Source organism: Pseudonaja textilis, chromosome 1 (assembly GCF_049901715.1).
Source record: "Pseudonaja textilis isolate UNSWEBS1 chromosome 1, rPseTex1.2, whole genome shotgun sequence".
In the NCBI taxonomy this organism is placed as follows: domain Eukaryota; kingdom Metazoa; phylum Chordata; class Lepidosauria; order Squamata; family Elapidae; genus Pseudonaja; species Pseudonaja textilis.
This window is the reverse complement of record NC_141990.1, coordinates 120,311,486-120,337,101: the sequence shown is the minus strand read 5'-3', so window position 1 is coordinate 120,337,101 and position 25,616 is coordinate 120,311,486. Positions and strand designations below refer to the sequence as shown.

General features: G+C 34.9%; 1 protein-coding gene across 1 annotated transcript in view; it reads right to left on the bottom strand.

Annotated features, from left to right (window-relative positions):
- The window catches only part of LOC148127788 (protein eyes shut homolog), an 89,893-nt gene that overhangs the window by 5,986 nt on the left and 58,291 nt on the right, over positions 1 to 25,616 (bottom strand). The window contains exon 8 of the mRNA XM_087920868.1: positions 16,547 to 16,668. Within this exon, the coding sequence (XP_087776994.1) occupies positions 16,547 to 16,668 (122 nt within the window). The remainder of the gene's footprint in view (positions 1 to 16,546; positions 16,669 to 25,616) is intronic.

Here is a 25,616-nt window from a genome sequence, read left to right as displayed (position 1 = left end):
AGACAAGGGGGTCAACTTATTTTCCATAGCACCAGAAGGCAAGACAAGAAACAATGGATGGAAATTAATCAAGGAGAGAAGCAACCTGGAATTAAGGATAAACTTTCTAACAGTGAGTACAATTAACCAGTGGAGCTGCTTGCCTTCAGAAGTTGTAGATGCTTCATCACTGGAGGTTTTTAAAGAAAAGACTGGATAGTCACCTGTCTGACATGGTAAAGGGTCTCCTGCTTGAGCAGGGAGTTGGACTAGAAGATCTACAAGGTCTCTTCCAGCTCTATTCTGATTGAAAATATCTACAGCCATTAAATTTTCTTCCTCCTCTCCCTCCCCCTGCCCTTCCCCCCTTGTTGGTAGCACAGTTGTTAAGTGAATTGGAATGAGTTGTACTAGAAGACCTCCGAGATCCCTTCCAACTCGGTTTTTCTGTTCTGTTCTGAATCTGGCTTCCCACATTGGCTTTGCTTGTCAGAAAATGAGAAAAGGTGATCACATGACCCAGGAACTGCAACAGTCATAAATACATGCCAGTTGCCAAGTAGTCAAATTTTGATCACGTGACCATGTAGATGCTGCAATGGTCATAAGTGTGAAAAAATGATTGTAAGTCACTTTTTTTCAGTGACTTCGAACTGTCACTAAATGAATGGTTGTAAATTGAGGACTACCAATGTCTTCCCTCAGTCATCCATTCTCCCAGTAAGAGAGGTCACGTGTTCTAACTTTGTCTCATAGGAAAAAAGTTCAAATGTCCTGAACATTTTGGTCACTAATTTTTCCAATCTGTTCTTTCTTTTTTTCAAACATGAGGGTCAGAACCTTTGAGGCAGTAGTCCAGAAACAGACACCTCATAAAGTTGTGACTGTATTGGTATTTTTCTTTTTAATCTGTTTCTGATGAACTCTAGTACAGAATGTGCTTTCCTCACAGTTGTCATTGCTTAATTATCTGTTATAATCGCATTCCACCTTCCTTTTTTTTTCAAGTTAGTTACAGACAGATGTGCATAGGGGAAGACCTTTTCTTATCATCTCAAGTGTAAAAAATGGATTAGAGTTGCATGCTGTTGACCCTGAAGATGACATATGTGTAGCCATATTTTATTTTAGCCTTTGTATTCTTTTTTTCTATCAGGTTTTGTGAGTAAATGAATTTAATAATACTCCAGGCTCGCCATTTTCTAACTGTTGAAAGGGGGTTGTAAAGATAAAGGGGGAATGTTATGTCTAGGTGGCATTCCTTTCCCGTGGCTACAGAGAAGATGCCTGCAGCTGACTGAAGGTGGAGTTTGGAGTCGCTTGTCTTTTGGACTGAGACTTGATTGGAGATTGTGACTCAGGTGGGAAGTTTCACACTTTTGCTTTTATTGGGTGTAATTCCAAATCTGGGTCAGAGTTGGGATGACATCAAATCCCTGCCTCAGTACCTAATAAATAGACCTTGAAAGGAAGATGGATGCCTTGGACTTTATTTTGGGGGGCATGTTACTTGGAGGCTTGACATATGCTATTTGACATTTCACCCAATTTAAAGTATTTGTCCTGGAGTCTTTAAAAAAAAATCAACCAGAATAGTTTAGCATCACATGCAAATCTGGCCAGGTCACTGCTTATAGCCATCTGTTTGAAATGGTACTTGAGCAGGAGCTAGACTAGAAGACCCCCAAGGTCCCTTCCAGTTCTATTCTGATTCAGGACCTTAAGACTATTTATGAACAAGTCAAATACCACTGGTTCCAATTAGATCCCTGAGGGATTCCACTTCTCACTTCATCAATTCTTTGCTCGCTTGCTTGCTTTAAAAAAAAAACAAGCTAACAATCTACTAAAAATCATGACTGGCTAGCCAGGGCTGTTGGATTTATTCAAGAGTCATTAAGAAGGAAGAACTTCATCAAAAGTTTTCAAAAAATCCAAGTATAAAATGTTGAGAAGGCTAGGGTTCAATGAGCCTGTTAACAGTTTCAAAACATTGTAGGAAGTTGGTGAGATGGGATTTAATTTATTCGTTCGTTCAATTTATCCTACCTCAGATACATTATACAAGAACTCTGGGGAAGGCTCTGTTCCTGAGAAAGGTAGAAAAAAATACATGAAGAGGATGACAAGCAAGGTGAGTGGACCGTTATAGCAGAAATGTGTGCATCATTAGAAGATTGGAAATACCAGGGGTTGATTGTCATGTAGAAAATTTATGCAATTTACCATAGGGTGTCCTGCTTGAGCAGTGGGTGGGACTAGAAGACCTCAAAGGTCCCTTCCAATTTTGTTACACTGTTATTCTAAATGTTAAATATAACATTGTTTAAGATATATGAGGTGCTAAAAACATGGTCAGTGAGCCTGGAAACCACAAATGGAAATGGAGCCGATCAAGTGACTAATTTGATTGTGGGACTGCTGCCATAGGAGGAGCGGTGAAGTTACTTAAGAATTTATATTATACAGTGAATTTTTAAATACTGTAAGCCACCTGCAATCACTTATACATGAATTCGGCAGCTATATAAATGTGTTTATTAATAATAATTTAAATGTTGTACCTCTCTACAACTTGTGAAGGGATTTTTTCCCTGAATAAGATTATAACAGGAAATGCAAAACAACAAAAATTGATAATGAAGGAACTTTATGTTTGCCATATGCCAAAGGCACAATTACCCACATGTATTTAACTTCTTTTAAACCCATCCATTATATACTTTCAAGAATCTATATGGAAAATTCTTTTTGAAACACATTTCAAGAAACATTTTATTAAAAATAAGAAATTCAGACAAGGTATTTCCAATGTCTCACTTTCTTTGCAAAATTCAGATAAAAGAGTATATTGACCTTATATATATGCGGAAAGCATTTGACAGGATTAAGCTGGAGAGAGGGGGGACTGGACTATTATTATCATAACAGTGGAAACATCTGCCTTTGCTTCTATAGTCTTTTCAGGAAGTCTTAGAGGATTTATGCATTTATTTTGTTCTTTCCAGTTTAATAAGTTCCTTCCAATTTAATTGGTTCAGCCCTCTTTTGCCTGTTCCTTGTCTAATTTCTTAGGATTCATTTTCCTCTTTTCATGAATTTCTTATCATAGCTTTCCCAGTCATATTCTTTTCTGTAAAGCAGTAAGTACTGTAGGGGCAGGCTTAACACACTGTGCAACACGATACCCAAGTGTGTGTGTCAAGTGGGAGGGGAGGGGAAAAGAGGCACATTTTGATTCTAATATATTCCTGTTATATTAGGTCATATAGATATTTGTTATTCCTTTCATCACTATTTAAATAACTGAATCCAAATGATTATATTTGGAAAGTAAGAAATTTTAAAATCTACCCTAAATTGCTGTGGAATTGATTTATACATTTTAGTTACTGGTCTGGTTTCTAGATCATAACCTAAGCGCAGATTCTCCTAATATCTGAAAAGTAATTTCACTGTAACCAAGACAAATTTCAGATAGGTAACCGTGTTCATTTGTTTCAGTATATATCTAATCTAATTGAATTGCAATGTTGCATTACAGAAAGTTCACAAATCCTTTTTATTTTACAAGTGAATATCAACTTCTTCCTATGAATATAAACCAACAAGGCTACTACTATAATGATCTTTAATGGCATACTTCCATAGGAGTTTATAACTATACCCAGTCATTAATTTAAGTAGAAAAGTTAACAGGATCAGATTCAAACAGATTTAGGATTATTTGATAACAATATTGTATTTGCCTAAAAGATCTCAAGCATTAATTCACAATTATCCATATTTTTGCCTAGTTGAGACATTTGTCAAAATAGAACTTCAAAGATATGGGGGTTTTTAGCTAATGGAAAAGAGGCAATTTTTTGGACGTTCATAATTACTAACCAGCAATACATCTGGAAGGTGTCAATTTTGTGAAGCAGGTTTAGCCCAGCCCTTGGTTCAGTGCAAAATACACAATGCATGTTTCCCTACTCACAAAGCCCATCAAGGCTTTGGCTTAAATCTCTCAAGAGAATAGCTCAACATGTCTTGAAGTAGTTTGTTCCATTGCTGAACAGCTATCACTCTTAAGAATACTCCTCTGCAATTTTATCTGCTAAGGCCCTGCCTTCAGGAGCAATGGAGAACAATCTTTTCTTGTAGCCATAAATTAGGAATATTTATAGAAGGAATTTGTACTAAATAAACTTGTACTAAATCAATATCAAAGAGAGCTTAACAAAACAGCCATTCATTTTTTATTGTTAGGTCTAATGTACTAGATTAGACAGAGACAAAGGCCCTATTGCTATTCCTGCATATAGAAGTCTTCTCACACCTGGATGTCCTTCAGAAGCATAAACATCAGTTCCCAGGCATGTTGGCTGGAAACTGTGAGAATAGAGTAAAATTGTAAGGAACCTATCCTTTTATCTCCTGTTTCTTTAAGTCTGGGTATAGCGGTGTCATCCTCACCTTTTGCTTCTTCTTCTTCTTTTAATTAAAAAACTGTTGGTGACTTAACTATTCCAAGAAATATGACTTCTTTTAGATTCTCTCCTCCTTTATGTATTTTCAGATAAAAAAGGCTGGTAATATGGTTAGCAAGTTATAATAGAGTAGATGTTAACCATGGCCTATTCAAACACATGTTTAGTATACACAAGAAAATCTTGTTACCAACCTCTTGTTTACTATATATATAAAAAAATCTATCTTCAAACTTTTCATCAACCATTTGGAAGTTCTTCAAGCTACTTACATTGCATTATTATTATTATTTTTAAAAAAACTCAGCTAAATGGAAAGTTCCTTTTAATGACAATGTTCTTTTATATTCAGATTTAAAGTTAAGTACTAGGAAACCTATCAACAATGGGACAGCCATTTGTTGTTGTTACTTATTTTTTTTTAAAAAAAGCATAATTCAGGTGGATATAATAGAATGGTATAATCATAACCTAATAATCTATTAAACATTGGTGGTTATGGTGTTATGATGTGTTCTCTCCATTCATTCAAAAATAGATTTGTCAAATTCCTTGCCTGCAAATGATGAAAATCTACAGTACCAAAATAAATTCTCTCTACCATTCATATAACAGTAATAGTAATGTGCCATAACTTGTTAAATTATGGAGACAGTTGGATATCATATTGTAAGTACCAGAAAGCTATGGATGCTGCTTTAATTGTGGACTGCAATCATTCAGCACAAATATAGTCAGAAACAGAGGTTCTGTCACATTGTCCCAAATGAGCCAACACCATAGACAAACACACACAAACAAACAACAAACTTGACTGTACAAAGTTGGCTTAAAGAACAGCAAGCAAGACTTGGTTGTGATAAGGAATGGTAACATTAATTAGTTATAATAGTGTTTGCGTTTACTCTAAGTCCAAAACTAATTGCATCAAAGACAAGGTCAAATGCCTGTTTCCAGAAATACATTGTTTAGTTTTTATTAATGGCTTTTTATTAATAGCTAAATATAGCTTTTACTACAGTTCTGCATATGACATATTTACATGAAATTGCTTATTATTCATTTTCCATGGTTCAATAGGATTTAATGCTAGTGGCAATTCCAGTAATGTCGTCAAAATTCTGCTTCTTTGTGTTTGGCATAGACATTGGCCATGCATGAAATACCTCATCTGTACCAAACACTGATGGATGGGTTTTCCTTTCATTTCTAATGAGCCACTGCAAAGTGCTCACACCATTTTATATTTGTTTGTTTGAAAATCATACTTTACTAGGATTTCTCTAAAGATGTCACAATGCTTTCTGAAAACCATTGAACAAAGGGCCAAAGAGCAAACAAAATTGATTTTGTTATGACTCATCTAAAATGAGATGCATTACAAGGGGGTTAGATTAAAAATAATGAGGTCACCAATTTTTCTCTTCTACATTTTTCCCTGTAATTGCAATTTTTCCTACATAAAGAAATGATGTACCCAACCAGTTCTGTTATATGTTGGATGCAATGAAGTGAATTATCAAACCAATTAATATATAGATGGTCCTTTGGCATTTGCTAGTGCTCAAAAGATAAAGATTTCATTCTATGATATTTATGATATGCATAGTCCTGTCCCAGCAAGGCAGCTGATGAGCTATTATTATTAGTATATACATGGCCAAGCTAATACTATATCTGTACATTTATATATTTCTTATAGGTCAAATAACAGCATCAATAAACAAGAAGGCTATTTTTATAGTATCCTGTTGCTCCGTACTATGCTCTTAAAGTAGATCATTGGGGATTTTGTTTGCTTGTTTATGTTCTTGTTTTGAAAAAGAAATCCAAATAGAGATAAATGCAGATAAATCTAGACTTCACTGTGATGTAATACAGTATATACTTTCACCTACTTTTCTAACTCATAAGTCTGACCTTGCCTCATTAGAGATAAGTATGTGGATCTAAAATCTTGCAAAAATAATGAATGAGTGCACTATTCATTAATGTACTATTGTTTGTGTATTTTCTACATTATCCAAATAATAACTGTTGACTATATGAAAAAAAATTGGATGATACTCATACAGAAATTAGTAGTAGTATGCAAAATATGTTAGCATACCAAATCTGTCACTATTCATTAGATAGAAGAAACAAGGGAAATAGTTATTTCTATCAAAATAAAACGTCACACAAGATTTTTGTTTTTAACATCCAGTTTTGGTCACCATGATATAAAAAATGATGTTGGGACTCTAGAAAGAGTGCAGAGAAGAGCAACACAGATGATTAGGGGACTGGAGAGTAAGACATATAAAGAATGGTTGCTGAAATTGAGTTTGACTAGTTTGATGAAAAGAAGGACTAGGGGTGACATAAAGAAGAGGGAGTCAAGCTCTTCTCCAAAACACCTGGGAGCAGGACAAGAAGCAATGGGTGGAAACTATGGTAATCAAGGAAAGAAGCAACCTAGAACAAAGAAAAAATTTACTGATAGTTAGAACAATTAATCAGTGGATCAACTTGCCTTCAGAACTTGTAAATGCTCCAACACTGGGAGTTTTTAAGAAGAGATTGGCTAACCATTTGTCTGAAATGCTATAGGATTTCCTGCCTAAGCAAGGAATTGGACTAGGAGACCTCCAAGGTCCCTTCCAACTCTGTTATTCTGTTCTGTTCTGTTTTGGTCTGGTCTGATCTAGTCTGGTCTGTTAACAAAGATAATTTTCTTTTCTTAAAATCATTTTTGTTGAAAAAAAATTACAATATTAACACAAAAAGCCAGAAACAAAGAAAAGAAGAGAAAGAAAATACAAAATACTGTGGGGAAAATGTTAGGAAGATGATGATGCCATGTACAAAGGATATTTCATTCACAGAATGAATCTGAGTTTACTACTTCTTCCATTCATTAAAAAATAGGCTACATTCTAAGTATCCACAAGCTTCCCAATCCCTCCTAGTATTTTATTAGAACTTTTAAAGATTTCACATTACATCTTGGCCTTTCCCTTAATGTTTTCAATGCTACTAAACCCCCAAAAAATCATTATTCTAAAAACTTGGCTGGCAAAGAGCAAGTGAAACGTCACTGCAACTTTGTATAAGAAATGCCCTCTGTAGTGGTTGCCTCCTAGCAAAATCAATGTGCCTAAAACATATTTGGCCCTAAATAACTAGATTTTTTACATTACCACGGAAGTGAAAAATAAATTGGAATGTGAATGTTAATTTCAATGCTGAGTTCACTCTGCCTTCTGTTACTATTGGCACCGCTTTAGCTGTTGTTGCCTTACTATGTTTGACTGTGCCTTCCCCAGCAGCAATGAACAGCTTCGGATACAGATGGAGAATCTGTATAGTGCTTACTGGACCCAGATGCTAAGCTCTGGAACACTTCTTACTATCAGCGTCAGGCTCTTCCCTGGCAAGCCAGCGATCCTTCATAGCCAGTTCTATTTTAGTTGTGTGTGGAAAGCAATATCTCAGCCAACTGAAAATTTGGCTGTGAAAATTTTAGTAGGCTTTTAGTTATGTCCACTTTCGCAATGGAGAAGGACAGTGGGAAGGAAGGAAGGCAAGGAGGCAGGCAGGAAGGAAGAAAATATTGTTGTATGGAAAAAAAGATTTTGTGATGTATGTATGAAATTAATGCAAATGTCCAGACAGCATCAAGAAAGCCTGAAGTGGTTCATAGTAATAGTCTAAGTAGATTTGAGCATTGCTCAATACTTCTTGCATCCTTTTTGTCACTGAAATACCAGCAAATTTATGCACAATGCCTGCAATGAATAGTTAATTTGAACATAAACAAATAATCAGTACAAATGTTGTAATTCTTCATTCTTACAAGTTTACTTTTAAAAGTAAAGTGTATTTTTTTAAAGTCTTTTTTTTTTTAAAGTAATTAAAGTGTATGAAATTTCAAAATATGTGATCTGGCAACCTAAACTTACTCATTAGTGAAGTAAAGTGATTAATCACCAATTTAGAAGATAGTGTTTTTGGGGGGAAGCCCATTTTGGCACCTTTCTTGTTTCATTGAAAAGTGCTTTTTATTGCTCTTTCTAAGTTGGCTTCTTTAAAGAACAACTATGTTTAAATTTGTTGAATTGGTATTTCCATGTTTTACTTATGTGACCTTTTCTCAAGCCTTTGATAAAATTGTGTTGGTTGTGTTTTTCTTATATAAATCTTACTCTTTTTTCACCTTTGAACTTTTATGTGTTATATTTATAAAGCATTTCTCTTTGGCTTATAGATGTCACTCTAAAATGTTCTTTGTGGGTCTTCGTGTCCATATTACATAAAGATAATATCTTTGTTCTTTTATATAGTAAAATACACATACACACATTACATATACACACTTTCATATATTAACTTTTAGAATGTAGTTTTATGATTGTCGTTAGCTCTTATCTTCATCTCTATTATTTTTAATATTTTCAGGTATTTTAATTGCCAATATGCCATTATCTTAGAATTTGTCTATAAAACCACATACATGTAAAATAAAACTCTTTAAATAAAAAAAATCAGAAAAAAACAGTAGCAGGATTATTATTTTTAAGTAAATGCATCCAATTATGGGCTTGGTAAAATAGCTTAATCAATTCATGGTTGGCCTAGATTTATACAGAAATGCTAGTTGCCATTAACATTCATAGAAGTAAACAAGAAAACATAGAGGTAAATAATAGTCAAAAAATGGGTGGAGATATAACCCTATCCCTTCAAAAGAATTAAACCAATTAATGAATGAATAATGAAATGAGAACAAATGAAATGAAATGACTAAAATAAAAGATCCTTGATATATTCTGTGATATCTATCCCACTAATGAACTACACTAGGTCCAGTTTTCCTATTGTTTGGGGGCATTGGCCCTGAATTCAAGGCCCAATTCCAGTCAGGAAACTTGGTCCGGAATGTTCTTGCTTCTCTGAGAACTAAGAACTAAGAGCTAAGACTTTTCAGGGAAAAAGAAACTGATAAAATGGCTGAATTATTAAAATAGTGACCAAATACAAAGTGTTATACCTTCTTATAAAAACTATTGACCACAACTGTAAGATTCTTGTTCCTTGTATTTGTTTCCAGTGCCAACTGCAAGAAAGTATGTCTCTTGTCACCTGATTTTTGTTGTAAGCAGAGAGTGGGTGCAGTTATAAAATATTTAGGTATTAGATAGCCCTGAAATCCATTATCAAACAAAGGAAAACAATAGGGAAAGGAGTGGGATCAAAATCTATTTGAGCTTGGATTATTTGTTTAATATTGATCAGCTTTCATATTCTTTGAAAGAGCTGTCATCTATCATTCTTTCCATGTGTACATATTTGTCAGATGTGCATATTTCTTCATAATACTTACTAAGAGGTATAAAAATCTTTTGAAAATGAATTGGTGAACTTCTTCTTTGGTTCTGATCCAAATATGACATCTATTACAAGCTCCAGACCAAAGTATTTTTTTACCTAAACCAATTAAGGAGTTCCTAATTATTCTCCCCTAGGCCCCTATTTCCAGTAGTCAGAGAACTACAGCGATAACAGTATTGCAAGACCATTGCTTTAATAAACTTCAAAGATATGTCCTCTTCCTGTAGAAATGACTCCATGACAGACTGAATATTACCCATTGACTGAATACTACAGGCTGAATTCTACCCATTGTCCAATGAGTAGAATTTAAAGGCAGCAGTGCTTTTCAATAAGTAAACATAGCACCTAATTTTCCACTCCTTACTTCAAAGAAGGCATTCCCTCAGGAAAGATGGCTATTCATAGAAAAAGATGCAGCAGCTTTAAGGAGTTATAGACAGATACTACATTTGTGTCACCAGATGGCCTAAATCCCTTCTTGGCCTACAGATCCAAACTCTGCTGGGCACTACTGAGCTCTCCTTGTGAAACCCAAACTAGTGTTAGTCCTGTGATTAATATAAAACTGTGGTCAATAAGTCATGTTAAGGTCTTTAGATATCATACAAAATCTTCCTGCTCTGCTTTGTTCTCAATGAACTTAAAATGTCACTATTCATGACAGAAACAAATACCTAAATTTGCTCTTGACTGCTTTACTTGTTTGATATATATTCTATTCTGATCGTAGCTTATACAATCTGCATCCTGGACAGCCATCTGTGGGGGAGAGTTTAATTTGGATTCCTGCATGCAATAGAGGTTGGACTCAGTGATCCATAATTCAGTGATACAGTTCTGGGATTCTGTGAAGTTGGATGGATCCAATACTCCTCCTTTCCAGTTTAGAACTGGAAAGTTCCAGTTTCCAGTTTATTTGTTGTACTTCTTCCTAGAACAAGAGAACTGCCAACAATGTACATCACATTTTGTACACTGTGCTGCACAGCAACATGTGATCACAAATTTTGGCTATCTTTAGCAAAGATTGTGATTTTTCCTATTCAAACTCAATGAGACATACTACACAAGCACTATATTGCTTCATGCCCATGGGCCACATTCTTTGACAGTTTTTCACAACAGTGGTAGTTTTATATGAAACCCTATTCAAATATAACATTTTAAACAACTTACTTTCCAAACATGGCAAAACATTTTTCAAGCTAATGTTTCTAGTTATATCTGAAAATAAAGCAAAATGGGTGCCCTTGATACTTGGGTTAAGTAATAATAATATTTAAAAGCTCATTCAGGTGGAAGAGAAAAGGAAACGGTTGCTTTGGTGAGCGAGCACACATGAAGCATATTTGCCGCAAGAATTATAAAAGCATATTTAAATATTTGTATAGCTTTCTCTTAGAAGTTATCTATTGCTCCCTAATGTGTGCAGGTGGTTGAGGAAACTCAGGCTGAAGCTATAAAAGTAAAGATGCAAATAATGGGAACTTAATTTAAATGAAACATTTTATGGCATGAAAAATACATTTCTTATATAATAACACAAAGTATGATATAATTCTTATATTTGCTTGTAGCAAAACAATATATTCCAATATTAATGTAACTTCAATTTCCTTCTTTTTAGCACACTGCATAGTCATGGAAGATTTGGATGAATATTCCAATAAATCAAGGGACATTCTATTTGCCATCTCGACCTACTGGGGATGATATGAGGTGAGTTGGAATAGATGACTTTTTGGATCATATACAAAGCCCAGTGCACAACATTTGAAGCGTCCCATCCACATGAAGTTTTTGGGACATTCTGAAAACAATTCAGGACTCCCACAATATTAATAGTGTTGGATATCTGAGCTGATTATTTCCAGACTAGATTCTGTGGCTTCATAGTGTCATAGAACTGTGGAATTGGAAGGGATTATAATGGCCAATTATGAAAGCCAATTATGCCATCCTGATGGCTATCTAGAATCTTCTTTAAAATATCCAGAGATCGTGAACTTAAAACTTCCACAGCACATGTTATTCCACTGTTCCACTGTTTGGCAGTTCCTATTGTTGAGAAATATTTCCTTATATTTAAATTAATCCTAGATAGGTACAAAAATTACACATCATTTCTGATACTAATTTCAATATAAAAATAATTTTCTATGGTTCTCTTTTATGTACCTGAACACCAATATATTTTCTCCCCTAGTTATTTTTTCTCCAGATTGAATATCCCCCCCACCCCAATTTTCTTCACTGAGCATGTTCTTAAGCTCCAATATCAGAATTATTGTCCCTTCTAAACATGTCAACATGCTTCTGTTAATGTGGTTCCCAAAATCATATATAGTGCAGAATGGAGAAGAATAAGGATTTCCAGTCTCCTTGACTGACTGTTTTCTTCCAAAACTGTGTTAGCCCTTCTAGTAGCCATTTCACATTTCTGGATCATGTTATACTTATTGTTAATAATCATATCCAGGTCCAACTGCTTACAAACAATAATGGAACCAAATCATCTTAGATGGTTTTATATGTATTTCCTCCCTAAATGTATTGCCTTACATTTCTCTCTGTTAAAAGCATCTCCAATGTGCTTGACTTTCAGTGGGGTTTGGCACAGATCAGATCAATGACCTGAATCAAACTTCAGAATTAATCTTTCACTTATTATTTAAAATTCTAAAAAGGATAGGATATTTAACTATTCCTTGTTAACTGGAACTCAAAGCTCATGGAACAGGGAGTGAGTAACGTTTGCAGTTTCTGGTAAGTCATTTGTTTTCCAATTGATTAAGAATAAAATTTCAGAAAAGAAAAAAGACACCAAAGCTGTTTGAAATGGGAATGAAGTATAACCATGGTATATACATAAAAAAGCATGGAATGCTATTATGGAGTTTATGACTTTGATCTAGTGCCAAACCAGATGACCCATTAGCAACTCTACTTCTTTAAATGAATTTCAAAAACAAAATGTCCCTATGGATTTAAGTTCTTGGATACATTTCCTAAATATAATTATTTATGTCATCTAGTTTGGCTTGCATTTGAAGCCACAAGTTATTTTTTTGTCAAATCTTCCAAATCTTCCTATTAATATAATATATTATATTATAATAATATCATATCATATTATATCATATCATATTGGCATCTGGACTGGAAGAAGTTTGATAAAGAAAAGTAACTTGTGGCTTCAAATATATATCAGACAATTTAATATTTCACTGGTTCATTGTGCTGATGTCCAGCTTCTGATACATTCAGGACAAAATAGGGAAAACAGATTATGAAATATCTCCACATTTTAGTATATATCGTAATCTACCAAGAAGCTGTGTGGTAAAGAAGAAACCAGTCATAGTGCTTTGCCAGGGAAGGAGGGGGAAAATTCCTGGGTGGTCAGGCAAAGAAACAACAACTACAATGCTTCCCATTTTCTCCCCATCAGGCTGCCAGCAAGACAAGCTGCCCATAAAAGTAATGTCTGTCACTAAGCTGTCCCAAGTGCCTCAAAATTGGTGATCTATTCTATTAATTCCATTTTCTCAAATGTACTTGGACAACACAAAATTTGCAAGCCCGCCCTGGACAGTTGGGGAGCCTGAAGCTTGAAAAAAGAGATTTGAGGGGCTGCCACAGAAAGGAAGGGATCAAGCTATTTTCTAAAGCACCCCAAGGCCAGACAAGAAGTAATGGATGGAAACTGAACAAGGAGAGATTTAACCTGAAAATAAGGAGAAACTTTCTGACAGTGAGAACAATCAACCAATGGAGCAGCTTGCCCTCAGAAGTTGTGGGAGCACCATCAGTTGAGACTTTCAAGAAGAGATTGGACTCCCATCTGTCAGAAATGGTGTAGGGTCTCCCGCTGGGGTGCGGGGTTGGACTAGATGACCTACAAGATCCCTTCTAACTCTGATTATCTGATTATTATTTCTCAATCTTAAACTTCCCCAAAGATATTTTAAGATTGACAGATATTTAAAAAGCTGGAAGTACTATAGATATACAGTCAGATTTTCTCCATTAGAGAACCTATGGGGTTACATGTTTTGGAGAAGGGACTTCTGTTTTGAACATCAGAATTTAAAGCAATATTTATAAATACGTACATATCCTAAAGGCAAGTTTATTCATTATTTATGACTTCTTATTTTGATTACACTCAGCATGTTTTAATGATGCATATGTTGGTCTGTTTATAATTCCTTTCCACTCAAACCTTGATAACTATATTGCTCCTTTTTCAGTGCTGTTTCTGGCTTTCTCCTCTACATCATGGTAGGGATAAATTAATCTCTTTTATTATAATATATGGCAACCACCAGCAGAACCTTTTCATATGGTAAAACAAACCACCCTCATTTATTACTGACTGCATAAAAAGGCTTAAAATGAACTTCTATCCTTCCTCAGTTTGATATCTAAGAAATGGTTATTTTGGATTCATTAAAACAGAAGAATGCTTTAGGGTTCTGTCCCCTATGATGTGCTTTTTAGGTACTGGGAAATACAATCTTATTTGTATTTATAATACAATCAGGCAGTCCCATTAGACTTAATAAGACGTGTATAAGATTGCACTTTGAAGTATGTAGAAAGAGGAGCCAAGTATTGTATTGAGGACATTTCAGCATCTGATTCAAGAAAATGCCAATGCAATATTCTTTAAAAGTCCAACTTTACAGAAAGAATAAGGATTATTCATTTGAAACCAGTTATGTATTTTTGTATGTACTTTTCATCAGAAGGCCAAACAACTTGTGATGAATAGACAATTAAATAAATAAGACAATTCAAGTTAGCTTATTAAAGCTCACAAAGCTTTTTGCTTTCTGGCTTATTCTGAATGTGCAGTCAAGTGGTCCATGATGACCTTTCCCTGCCAGCAGGATAATTTCTTGTCAGCACCAACAGAATGAGAGGAGTGAAAGATTTGCTCTCGCAATACCTTTGAATCCTTTCGGTGGTGAAATTTTGGCATCAAAGGAACTACGACTGATTAGCGGCAAAATGTAAACAAATATAAAAAGCATTCAGAACTGTGTGCTGATGTGATCATTTATACAGCATCACAAAAAAATGAAGCTAAGGCATCACTTTTTTACTGGGCTGAACAGAAGAATCTATTTGCCTTTCATTTTAGAGAAGAAAGCAAATGAAAATAAATTGAAAGACCAAGAAGGCCAAAATCTGTCATGTATTGATCTGTTTAAATTATTCAGAGAAGCTAGAGAGACTAGCTTTTCAGTTAGCCCTCGGAAAGGATTTCCACAGCAGCATCAGAAAGTAAGTAAACAATAAGAAATAATCCCACTGTTTTCTGGCTTTATATCAGCAAGGTGTTCAATTTTGGCAACTTTAAGACTTGTGAACTTCAACTCCCAGAATTCTGTATACTGATATACAGAGACAGCAGTATAGTGGCTACATTTGCACAACACAGTCCCACACAGAGATGGCATTCAACAGGTTCTGACCAGTTCCGGAGAACCGATAGCAGAAATATTGAGTAGTTTGGAGAATCGGCAAATACCATCTCTGACTGGCCCCACCCCCATCTATTCTCTGCCTCCTGAGTCCCAGCTGATCAGCTGGGTCTTCTTTTGTTGCCCTGCACAGGAGAACAAAGCTGGAAAGCAGGTTAGTGGGGTGGGGAGGGAATGGGATTTTGCAGTAACATTCCCCCAGGAGTGTGGAGGGAATGAAGATTTTACAGTATCCTTTCCCTGCCATGCTCACCAAGTCATGCTACGCCAACTAAGCCACGTCCACAGAACCAGTAGTAATTTTTTTGAATCCCACTACTGATGCATACATACATACAGTATACACACACACACATACACATGCACAGATATAATAGGGCCCTAACCTCAACAAAATACAGCCAAAGTAATTTGCATTTTTAAAAAGAGTACTGTGATGCATGGTAATTTTGTATTTGCTAGTAGGGAACATTGATGGAAATAGTTATTAAAATCAAAATCAAAGTTAAGAGACCTGACCCAGATTAATCCTTTTGTACTTCAAGCATGGAGACTTTGACGGCTCTCTGATGTCTCTATGAATAAACAAGTGAGCCAGGAGAACTGCTTTTTATATCAGCTGTTTTGGGTATTAAAGAGATAATATACCTTGAAAGCTGAGCATAAATCACTGGGCATGAAACAGAGGTTTTTAAAATGAGGAATATAGTACTTTTCTCCTTTCAGTATAAAAGAGGATTAAATACCTGCACATTTCCATACAATCATTTTTTCTTCCTCAATGGACTGCTTGATACACATCAGCACTCCTACAAACTCTTGATGCCAATATGTCAAAAGCTTCTTAATAATTGCAGTAAAGTGATTTTAAAACCTCAACAACAGGTTGCAGCATGTAGCAAAACTTAGCAAATTTGAAAAAAAAATTAAGAAGGGGCAGATGTTGCTAGATTTAGATGAATACCACCAGGAAATCATAGAACTATAAGATTAGACTGAACGGTTAAAAAGTTATGGGAAAAGTCAATGGTAGTTTACTTTCAGAATACTTGCCAAAAAAAGAAAAGCTAGAAGTACACATCCATGTAATCATCAGAACTTATGCTTGAGTCAGGAGAGTCCTTCTCTCTAATCAACTTTAGAACTTCAGCCAATGAAACAAAGTCAATAAATTGTAAAACACAAAGGAGGGATATGATTTAGTGCAGAGAGGATGCTTCTTACCGAAAGTCATTGAAGAGATCAATGCATGTTCCATTATTCTTACACAGACCAGAATTACACTCATTAGATTCAGATTCACAAAATGGCCCTTCCCAGCCAGGCTGGCAGATACACCGGTAACCCTAAAACGAATTAGGTCAAAATGAATTAATTATTTCACAATATTTCAGTGCATTTTAAATAAGCATTTTTTAAGGAAGAAAGATTCAAAATCATGTGCAATTGTAATACCAATGATCTCTGGAATGGTAGAGACATCCAGTGCTTAATAAATAATAACTGATGAAATAACTAGACATTTTTATTCCTTAGTTAACCCAGTGATACTGAAATCATTATCTTAGTGTTTCTCTTGTACTGCCATAATTAATGTATGAGAAGTTAAGACCATATAGAAGGAAGTGCATGAATAGTTGGTCAGGAAAAAAAGCCATAATACCCATTTAGTACAACTCACATGATCCTATCTTTTACTGATATAGATAAAACAGGAGAAGCAACAATATGAAATGGCATAAAATGTGATCCACAACAGGCTTCCATTTACATAGCAAATGCTTAATATTCTACTGCAGGGGTGTCAAACTCGCGACAACACATTGTCGTCATGTGACGTATCACAACTTTTCCCCTCCTTGCTAAAATGGGCTAGCCTGCCAGTATATGATACATCTGGCCAAGAATTTGACACCCCTCTTCTACTGTATTTAAAACCTAACTCATAAAAAGCAGCCCTTACAAGCATTTTAAAAGCCCTATCTTATCACCTGTTCTAAATCTACCCATTAGCTTTTTAGTAAGGTTTCTAGGTTAGGCTTTGATTCAGCAATTTCTAGTTGCAGACAGCTGTTATACAAGAACCATTCGGTTTCAAGGCTACCAAGCTCCTCAGAAATACAAATAGAATAATCTGTTTAAAATATTTGGCAAATTAGGTTTGGCTAAAAGCATTTAAATCACTATTCCTAAAATAAAACTATGATAAAACTATGAAACACTCCACTTCCTGGAATAAAAGATCTTTTATTAGTAATAATCTATCATGCTTTGTATCTGTCATGTTGAAGAGTCCTTTTAAATGGAAAAGAACAAAATGTGCAAAACTGGAACATTCACTGAAGTATTGATGTTTAGAGATCTTGTACTTATCATCATCCAAAACACACACACACACACACACACACACACACACACACTGTATCAGTGTGATTTATTCACATTAATGCAAAAATAAAGAACTCAATAAAAATGCTTATTTAGTCCTAGGGGTGGGATTCAAATTTCTTAACAACTGATACTGTGGGCATGGCCTAATTTCTGGGTGTGGCTTGGTGGTCATGTGACTGGCTGGGTGTGGCTTGTATGTAAATATTGTAAATATATATGTAAAGATTGATTTTTTTATTTTAAAAAAAGAGCAACTTTTATCCAAAATCAGGCAAAGCAGGCAGGCAGATTGAGCTGCTTGCAGAATCACAGCTTCATTCCCAAATCTATCTTTCTGCAATCTGCTGCCTGAGTCTGCACTGAAAAATAGAACCTTCAATCCTAAGAAAGGTTCAGCTCTGCTCTCAGGCCACTTCTCCCTCCCCCAACTCCCTGAATATCACCCCTGACTGGGCCTCAGGGAAGCCTCCTAGGTGGGGTAGGAGGGGAGGGGAGGGGCCAGCCAGTGGTGTGATTTGCCGGTTCTCCGAACTGCACAGAATCGTAACAACTGGTTCTATAGAACTGGTCCGAACTGGTAGAATCCCACCCCTATTTAGACCTCTGTAACAATACCCTCAATTTTCTTTGATCATTTTGCTCTGGTAATTTTCCATATAATGCATATAACACAATCATACAAATTCCCTTCATGCAAAAAACCAATGGTTGCGGCATAGTCTTCCACCACAGACATTTCTCTGAAGTCTAATATTCTTTAAGCAGAGACCTTCTGTTGTGTATGTTTGTTTGTGTACCAATATAGTGAAACATAATTCAGCTGTATGTTTACACTGATTAAATAGGAATTAAAGCTAGTAAATTTGCAAGGTTGAAATTGGCTTCTTTTCAGACCAGGAGACATGAAAGGTTCATCTTCCTTATTTATTTCTGGGATAATTTTTCATATTGCTAATTATCACTCACTATTGCCATTATCAAGTTATAAGTAGGCATGTACATATTTATCCCTAGAGCATTTTTGCATCAGCAGTTTATAGTGTCATTCAGCCACTGCTGTGGCAATATATTGTCAATGAATTCAAGTTTTATAGCAGAGATGACTGAGTGACACCATAAATAACTAGTGCAGAAATGCCCTTAGTCTATGGCTTATGAAGTGGAAATTTTAAGTTCTCCAGTGTAACTTATTTCATAGAGCATATAGAACAACTACATAAGTTTTCATGTTTATAAAACCCTCCCCATTTCCATTAAAACACAACCATCTGTATGCTATGGGCCAGATGCTACTCTCAGCAATTTCCATCTGCTTTACTGAACTCCTGGGAACCCACAACCCAACTGATCAGTTATACCCCACATTGTTCCTACTGCAGACAAAATACAGCTCAGTGCTACTAACAGGAATATATAATAGGAACATAATATTATCTGTCAAAATATTATCACTTGTATAATTATCCACCCATGCACACCTTATTCTAGAAGTGTATTATTACTTTGAACAGGAAGATGGCCTAAAGTAGCTATGTCCATACATGCTTCTGCTTCTACCCTGCAAATAATAAAGTTAAGAGTGAGATCAAGCCATATTCACTGCCCAAATCACGTGGTTATCATGGAAGAGTCAGGCAGGCAGGCAGGCAAATATTATAAACTAAAATAATTCTTAAGGAATATTAACATAAAAGATAGATGCATTAATAAAATATATAATACCTATTTGAATTGCAATATAAATTCAAGGTTGACAAGCCCAACATTAGACTCACATCCTTAAGGATGTTGAACAGAATTTTGCAATCTTCCTGTTAATTTCAGAAGTCTGTTAACAATTGGTTTCTCCCTCCAACTAATTATCAACCATGGTCCTTAGTAAGAAACAACATCTGCACCAGTAATTATCAGCACTGGGGAGATGATTCAGACTTATATCTGTTTTGTCCCATTTACTGTTTGACAGAACCTACAATTTATTTTCTTTTATATGAAGATTTCTTTTTAAAAAAATCTAAACTCTAATCTAGAATTCTAGAGTGAAATTTTTAAAGTATTTTTATTAAAATAAATTTCTTTACCTTAAAAAAAAAAAGTCAGTTTAGTGCAATGGGATGGGGCTTGCAAGTGCTTTGGGCAACAAGAAGACTCTTGATTTTGTATTACTCAAAGGACCTGTCTAGGAAAAAAATGGCTGACTCTATATAGAAATGTTGGTGAAAGAAAGAAAAGAAAAGGAAAGGAAAGGAAAAGGAAAAGAAAAAGGAAAAGGAAAAGGAAAAGGAAAAGGGAAAGGAAAAAAGATACTCTTCCTATGGAATCTGATGAAATCATAACTGCAGTATAAACATTATAGAAAATTCCCCATTATAATGAAAGGGATGCCCATCCTTGAGTCAGCAGACAAGTAGCATGAAATTTACTGTTCCTTTTACCCATCTCTATTCTGTCTCTGTTAACTGAGTTTTTAGTCACTGCTTGTCATCCATTCAGAGTCATACATTAAACACACCTTCAAACTGCCCTTGGTTTGTGTCAGAATAAGGGAAAAATACAGCTGACTTAAGGCTATTTAATTCATAGGTGGGAATGAGATGAAGGCAATAGCATTGGGGAAATGGCAGAAGAAAAATGTTATCAGGGCATGTTTATGCTTTGTTAGGTTCAAGAAGAGGGACAGCTTATGTTCTACTTTGTACATTTCTCTGGGAGATGCAATCAGGGGAACTCAAGTTTGAAATTCAGCTTCTGCATTTCTAGATCATTGGACTGGTTTACATGACTGGAACTGCATTAATCAGTTTCTTTCTTTCTTTCTTTCTTTCTTTCTTTCTTTCTTTCTTTCTTTCTTTCTTTCTTTCTTTCTTTCTTTCTTTCTTTCTTTCTTTCTTTCTTTCTAAAAAAGAACTCATTAGATCAGCTGTTTATTCACCAGGAAGAAGACTGTTATAAATGAATTGAAAAACATGCTACTTCAAAAGAATAATATACAAACACATATCCTCCTCTGAAGAGGATTTGAAGCCAAGCGTAGGAACATGTCTTTCAGTAGTTAGAAGATCCAAAGATCCACACTGACTCCAGTTCTTATTGATATCTCTGAATAGTTTCAGAGCACAAGTATTCATGAAGAGCTTCCTAGAAAAGTGTTTTTGAATTCTAAACCATGCAGAACTATATAAGTTGTATTTTCCTTATTCAGTGATGAGATTCAACATTTTTTTAAAAAAATTATTCTAGAAAAACATTTATTTGTCATACATTTAAAACAGACATATATATATATATATATATATATATATATATATATATATATATATATATATATATATATATATATATATATGATTTGATTTGTGGTATTTTCCCACATCATAGTAGTTGTGCTTTTAAAAGTTGTAGTGACGTTTCAGCAGAAGCCTGATGATGGCAGGTGAGATTCTGCTGAAACGTCGCTACAACTTTAAAAGCACAACTACTATGACATGGGAAAATACCCGAGCAAAGCCGAATTCCATACATGTAAGTACCCGCGAAAACTTAAGAAAACACACACACACACACACACACACACACATATATATATTACAGCATATATTGAGCAATTGTTAATTTTTTTTCTTTATCTTTATCATTGATGTTATCTGCCTTGTTACCATAACTCTTTCGTTCTTTTAATGTTTTAATTTCTCTATATCGTTTGTGATTAAATGCACGTCTTCTGTCGTTTCCATAACTTATCCAAATATCAAATATTACCTTTCTTTAACCACTCATACCAAATGTTCCATATTTCATAATAGTCACTATCTTGTTTATTTTTTAACAGTTTGGTTAGGCTATCCATCTCAGCGCATTCATGTATTTTTTTAATTACCATATCCTCCGAAGGAATGGAAGAGAGTTTCTAGTTTTGTGCATAGGTTATTCTGGCCGCAGTTATGATATGCAAAATTAAATATTGATATTTTTTCTCCATGTTTGAATCTATCATACATAGCAGAAAGGTTTCGGGTTCAAGTTTTAAATTTTGTTTTGTTATATTTAAAATCCAATTTCTAATATTTCTCCAAAATTTGTGAACACATGGGCAAGTCTACCACATGTGAAAATATGTTCCTTGTGCGTAGTTACATTTCCAACAATTGGGTGGTAGGTTGGGGAACATCTTAGCCAGTCTCACAGAAGGTAGGTGCCAGCGATCAACCATTTTATATAAGTTTTCTTTATACGAGACTGACATAGTTAATTTGTAATTTGTTTGCCAAATGTGTTCCCACTTATCTAATTCAATACTATGACCCACATTTTTAGCCCAAATTATCATAGATTCTGTAACTGTTTCTTCTTTTAATTTGTAGTCCAAAAGATATTTATATGTTGTACTAATTGTTTTCTTTTCCTCTCCTCGCCATATTTTATCTAATTCTTGTGGAGTCATGTTAAAGCCAAATTGTTCTCTGTCTTTTTTATAATGGGTTTGTATTTGTGCAAAGGGCCACCTTGCTATCTCTTTTCCTTGAATTTGTATTTGGTTCCTATTTTTAAGCTCTCCAGTGTCATATAATAAATCTTTATACCTAACAATATTTTCATAATCCAATACATTTGGATGTGTAACTGCTTCCAGTGTAGATAGCCACAATGGAACCTTTGGGTAGTGTTTTTTTTTTTAATCTTTCCCCAGATATTAAACAACACATTTCTTACATGGTGCCTTTGGAAATATGAATGCTGTTTAGATTTTCCATCCCACATGAAGGCATGCCAGCCAAGTTGGAAATCAAAATCCTCTAATACTAATAACCTTCTATTTTCTCATTTAACCCAATCCTTAAGCCAGTTTACTATAGCAGCATCATAATATAATTCAAAATCTGGAAGGCCAAATCCTCCTTTTTTCTTGGCATGCTGTGATAATTTATATTTCACTATGGGTTTTTTCCTCTGCCATATAAATTTAGATATACATTTGTTTAATTCTACAAAAAAAAATCTTTTCCAACTTGACTGGCACTGTTTGAAACAAGAACAACAATTTTGGCTAAATATTCATTTTTACTATAGAAATACGTCCCAATAGCGATAACTGCAATTTGACCCAATTAACTAAATCTTTAACTATTTGCATTATTAACTTATCATAGTTATCTTTTTTTAATTGACAAACATCTAGCAGTCAACCAGATCCCTAGGTATTTTACTTTGTTTACCACCTGCATACCTAATTTATTTGCCAGTTCTTCCTTCTGCTCCTTTGTACAGTTTTTTGTTAACACTTTTGTTTTTTCTTTGTTAATTTTTAACCCTGCCACCTTTTCGTATTCTTCTATTTCTCTTAGTAGTATAGAGCTTGCTTCTAAGGGTTCTTCTAATATAAATGCCATATCATCGGCGAATGCTTGGAGTTTATATTCCTATTTTTTAATTTTTAGTTCTCTAATCTCTTGGTTTTGCCTAATTTGTACTAAAAGAGTCTCTTCTGCCAATATATACAATAGGGGATTCAACATTTGTTTACTACCGGTTCTGTGGGTGTGGCTTGGTGGGCGTGGCTTGGTGGGTGTGGCAACCCCAACCAAAAACCAACCAAATTATGTAGCTGAATAAAATACCCAGTATAGTAATTTGTGTGGCAGGGGAAAGATACTGCAAAATCCCCATTCCTCCCCTACCTCACTAATCTGCTTTCCAGCTCCATTCTCCTGTGCAGGGCAACAAAAGAAGACCCAGCTAATCAGTTGGGACTTGGGAGGCAGAGAATAGATGGGGATGGGGCCAGTCAGAGATGGTATTTGCAGGTTCTCCAAATTACTCAAAATTTCTGCTACCAGTTCTTCAGAACTGGTCAGAACTTTCTGAATACCACTTCTGCTTCCTTTATAACTGCATGCAAATACACAAAGAAAAAACAGACTGAATCTACATTTACCATCTATTACAAGGTTCCGTATACATTTCTTTCTTATTCCTCTAACCAGTATTACATAACCTAAATAAGCAAGGTAATTGCTGTGAATAGCAGGTGGGGCAAAAAAAAAAACAACCAAATTATGTAGCTGAATAAAATACCCAGTATAGTAATTTGTAATGATAAGGCCACCTATTTTTTATTTCATATTGAAAAATAGAAAATATTGATTTGTTCATTTCTCCCTTCATTCAGCAAAATAGGCTGATGTGTCATTTTCATTTGTAACATCCTGAGAGGTTTACTTTCCTAATTTCAGTAATAGGATTAAAACACAATGCTCCCATAAAATATAATCAATTGCCTTCCACCAGAAGAACAAGCAGTGACCCAATAACAATTAAAACACTCCCTTTGAACATGGGAAAAATTACTAACATATCAGACATCAAAGACTTGTTGAAATAGCCAAGTTGTTAAAGTTTTGTGAGAGCTCAAAAGGGCTGGAGTCAGCTAGATTTTGGGAAATGCTATTATATAAAACAGTGTTTCTCAATCTCAGTCACTTGAAGATGGGTGGACTTTAATTCCCAGAATTCTCCAGACAGCCAGTTATAGAATATTCTGTAAAAAGGTTAAAATAATCATGAAGGCACTCATATACCTAGGCAGTGGTAGGATTCAATTTTTTTTTCTACCGGTTCTGTGGGCATGGCTTGTTGGTTGTGGCTTGTTGGGTGTGGCAACAGAAGGATACTGTAAAATCTCCATCCGCATGCCACTCCTGCGGGAAGGTTACTGCAAAATCCCGTTCCCTCGCCATCCCACTAACCTGCTTTCCAGCTCTGTTCTCCTGTGCAAGACAACGAAAGAAGACTCAGCTGGGACTCAGGATGCAGAAAATAGATGGGTGCGGGACTAGTCAGAGGTGGTATTTGCTGGTTCTCCAAACTACTCAAAATTTCCACTACCGGTTCTCTAGATCTGGTCAGAACCTGCTGAATACCACCTCTGTACCTAGGCAATGTGAAAGGACACTTGCAAGTCTTCATCTAATTAACTGATACAGCATCTATGATATACCTAAACACTTGCATCCTTCCTGCTTTGAATGCATTATTAGATGTGAGATTCAGAACTCTGGAATTTTCTAACATACTCATGTTTCTGGAAAAGGACTGTAGAACATCTGGCAAACAAGAATAATAATGTACAGAATATAAATTAGAGGCAACAAATTATTCAGATCTACAGATTTATTATGAGCACTGCTGAATTATACATAGATGTAATATCAAACTACTTGGTGGCTTAATTTTGTATTAAGAAAATACATTTTACACATAACCGGAAGGAAGATACATATTTCAGACTTATTTTTCTTCAGAAATTGCATTTTTGTGATACAAGGACTGCAAACATATATAACCAAATATATATAACCAAGATTTAACTGAACTCCCTATTTCCACAGCTATGGTAGTTGTGTTACTACTGTTTAGTACTCCTAATTAGAACCGTATTACTAAACTGCCCCATTTTAATCAAATATGGCTGAATGAGACATGAAGATACCAGGACATAATGGCTCAACATATTTCTATTATTCTAAAGCAAAAGTACAGGCCAATATTATCTGTTAGTACAGTAATCTGAATTAAGAGAAGCCGTTTATAAATTAAACTCAGTAAAAAAAAAAAAGTTCAGCATATCCCAAAACAATAAGTAGTTTTCAATGCTTCAAACGGGTTCAAATTGGTTTTCTGGTATAAAAATACATTGATTAGCATGAACCTATTAATGTACAAAAATGAAGAATGACTTACAGAAGTCTGGATGCTAGTATTCCCTGTGAATATATACATTTTAATTAAGCTTTATCTTTCATTTTTAGTTTGCTGGGATGCTCACTCTTCTCCATTACCATTTACCTATGAATTATCACCAATTTACAATGAATCAGTTTTTTATTTTTAAAATGACAAATATTTA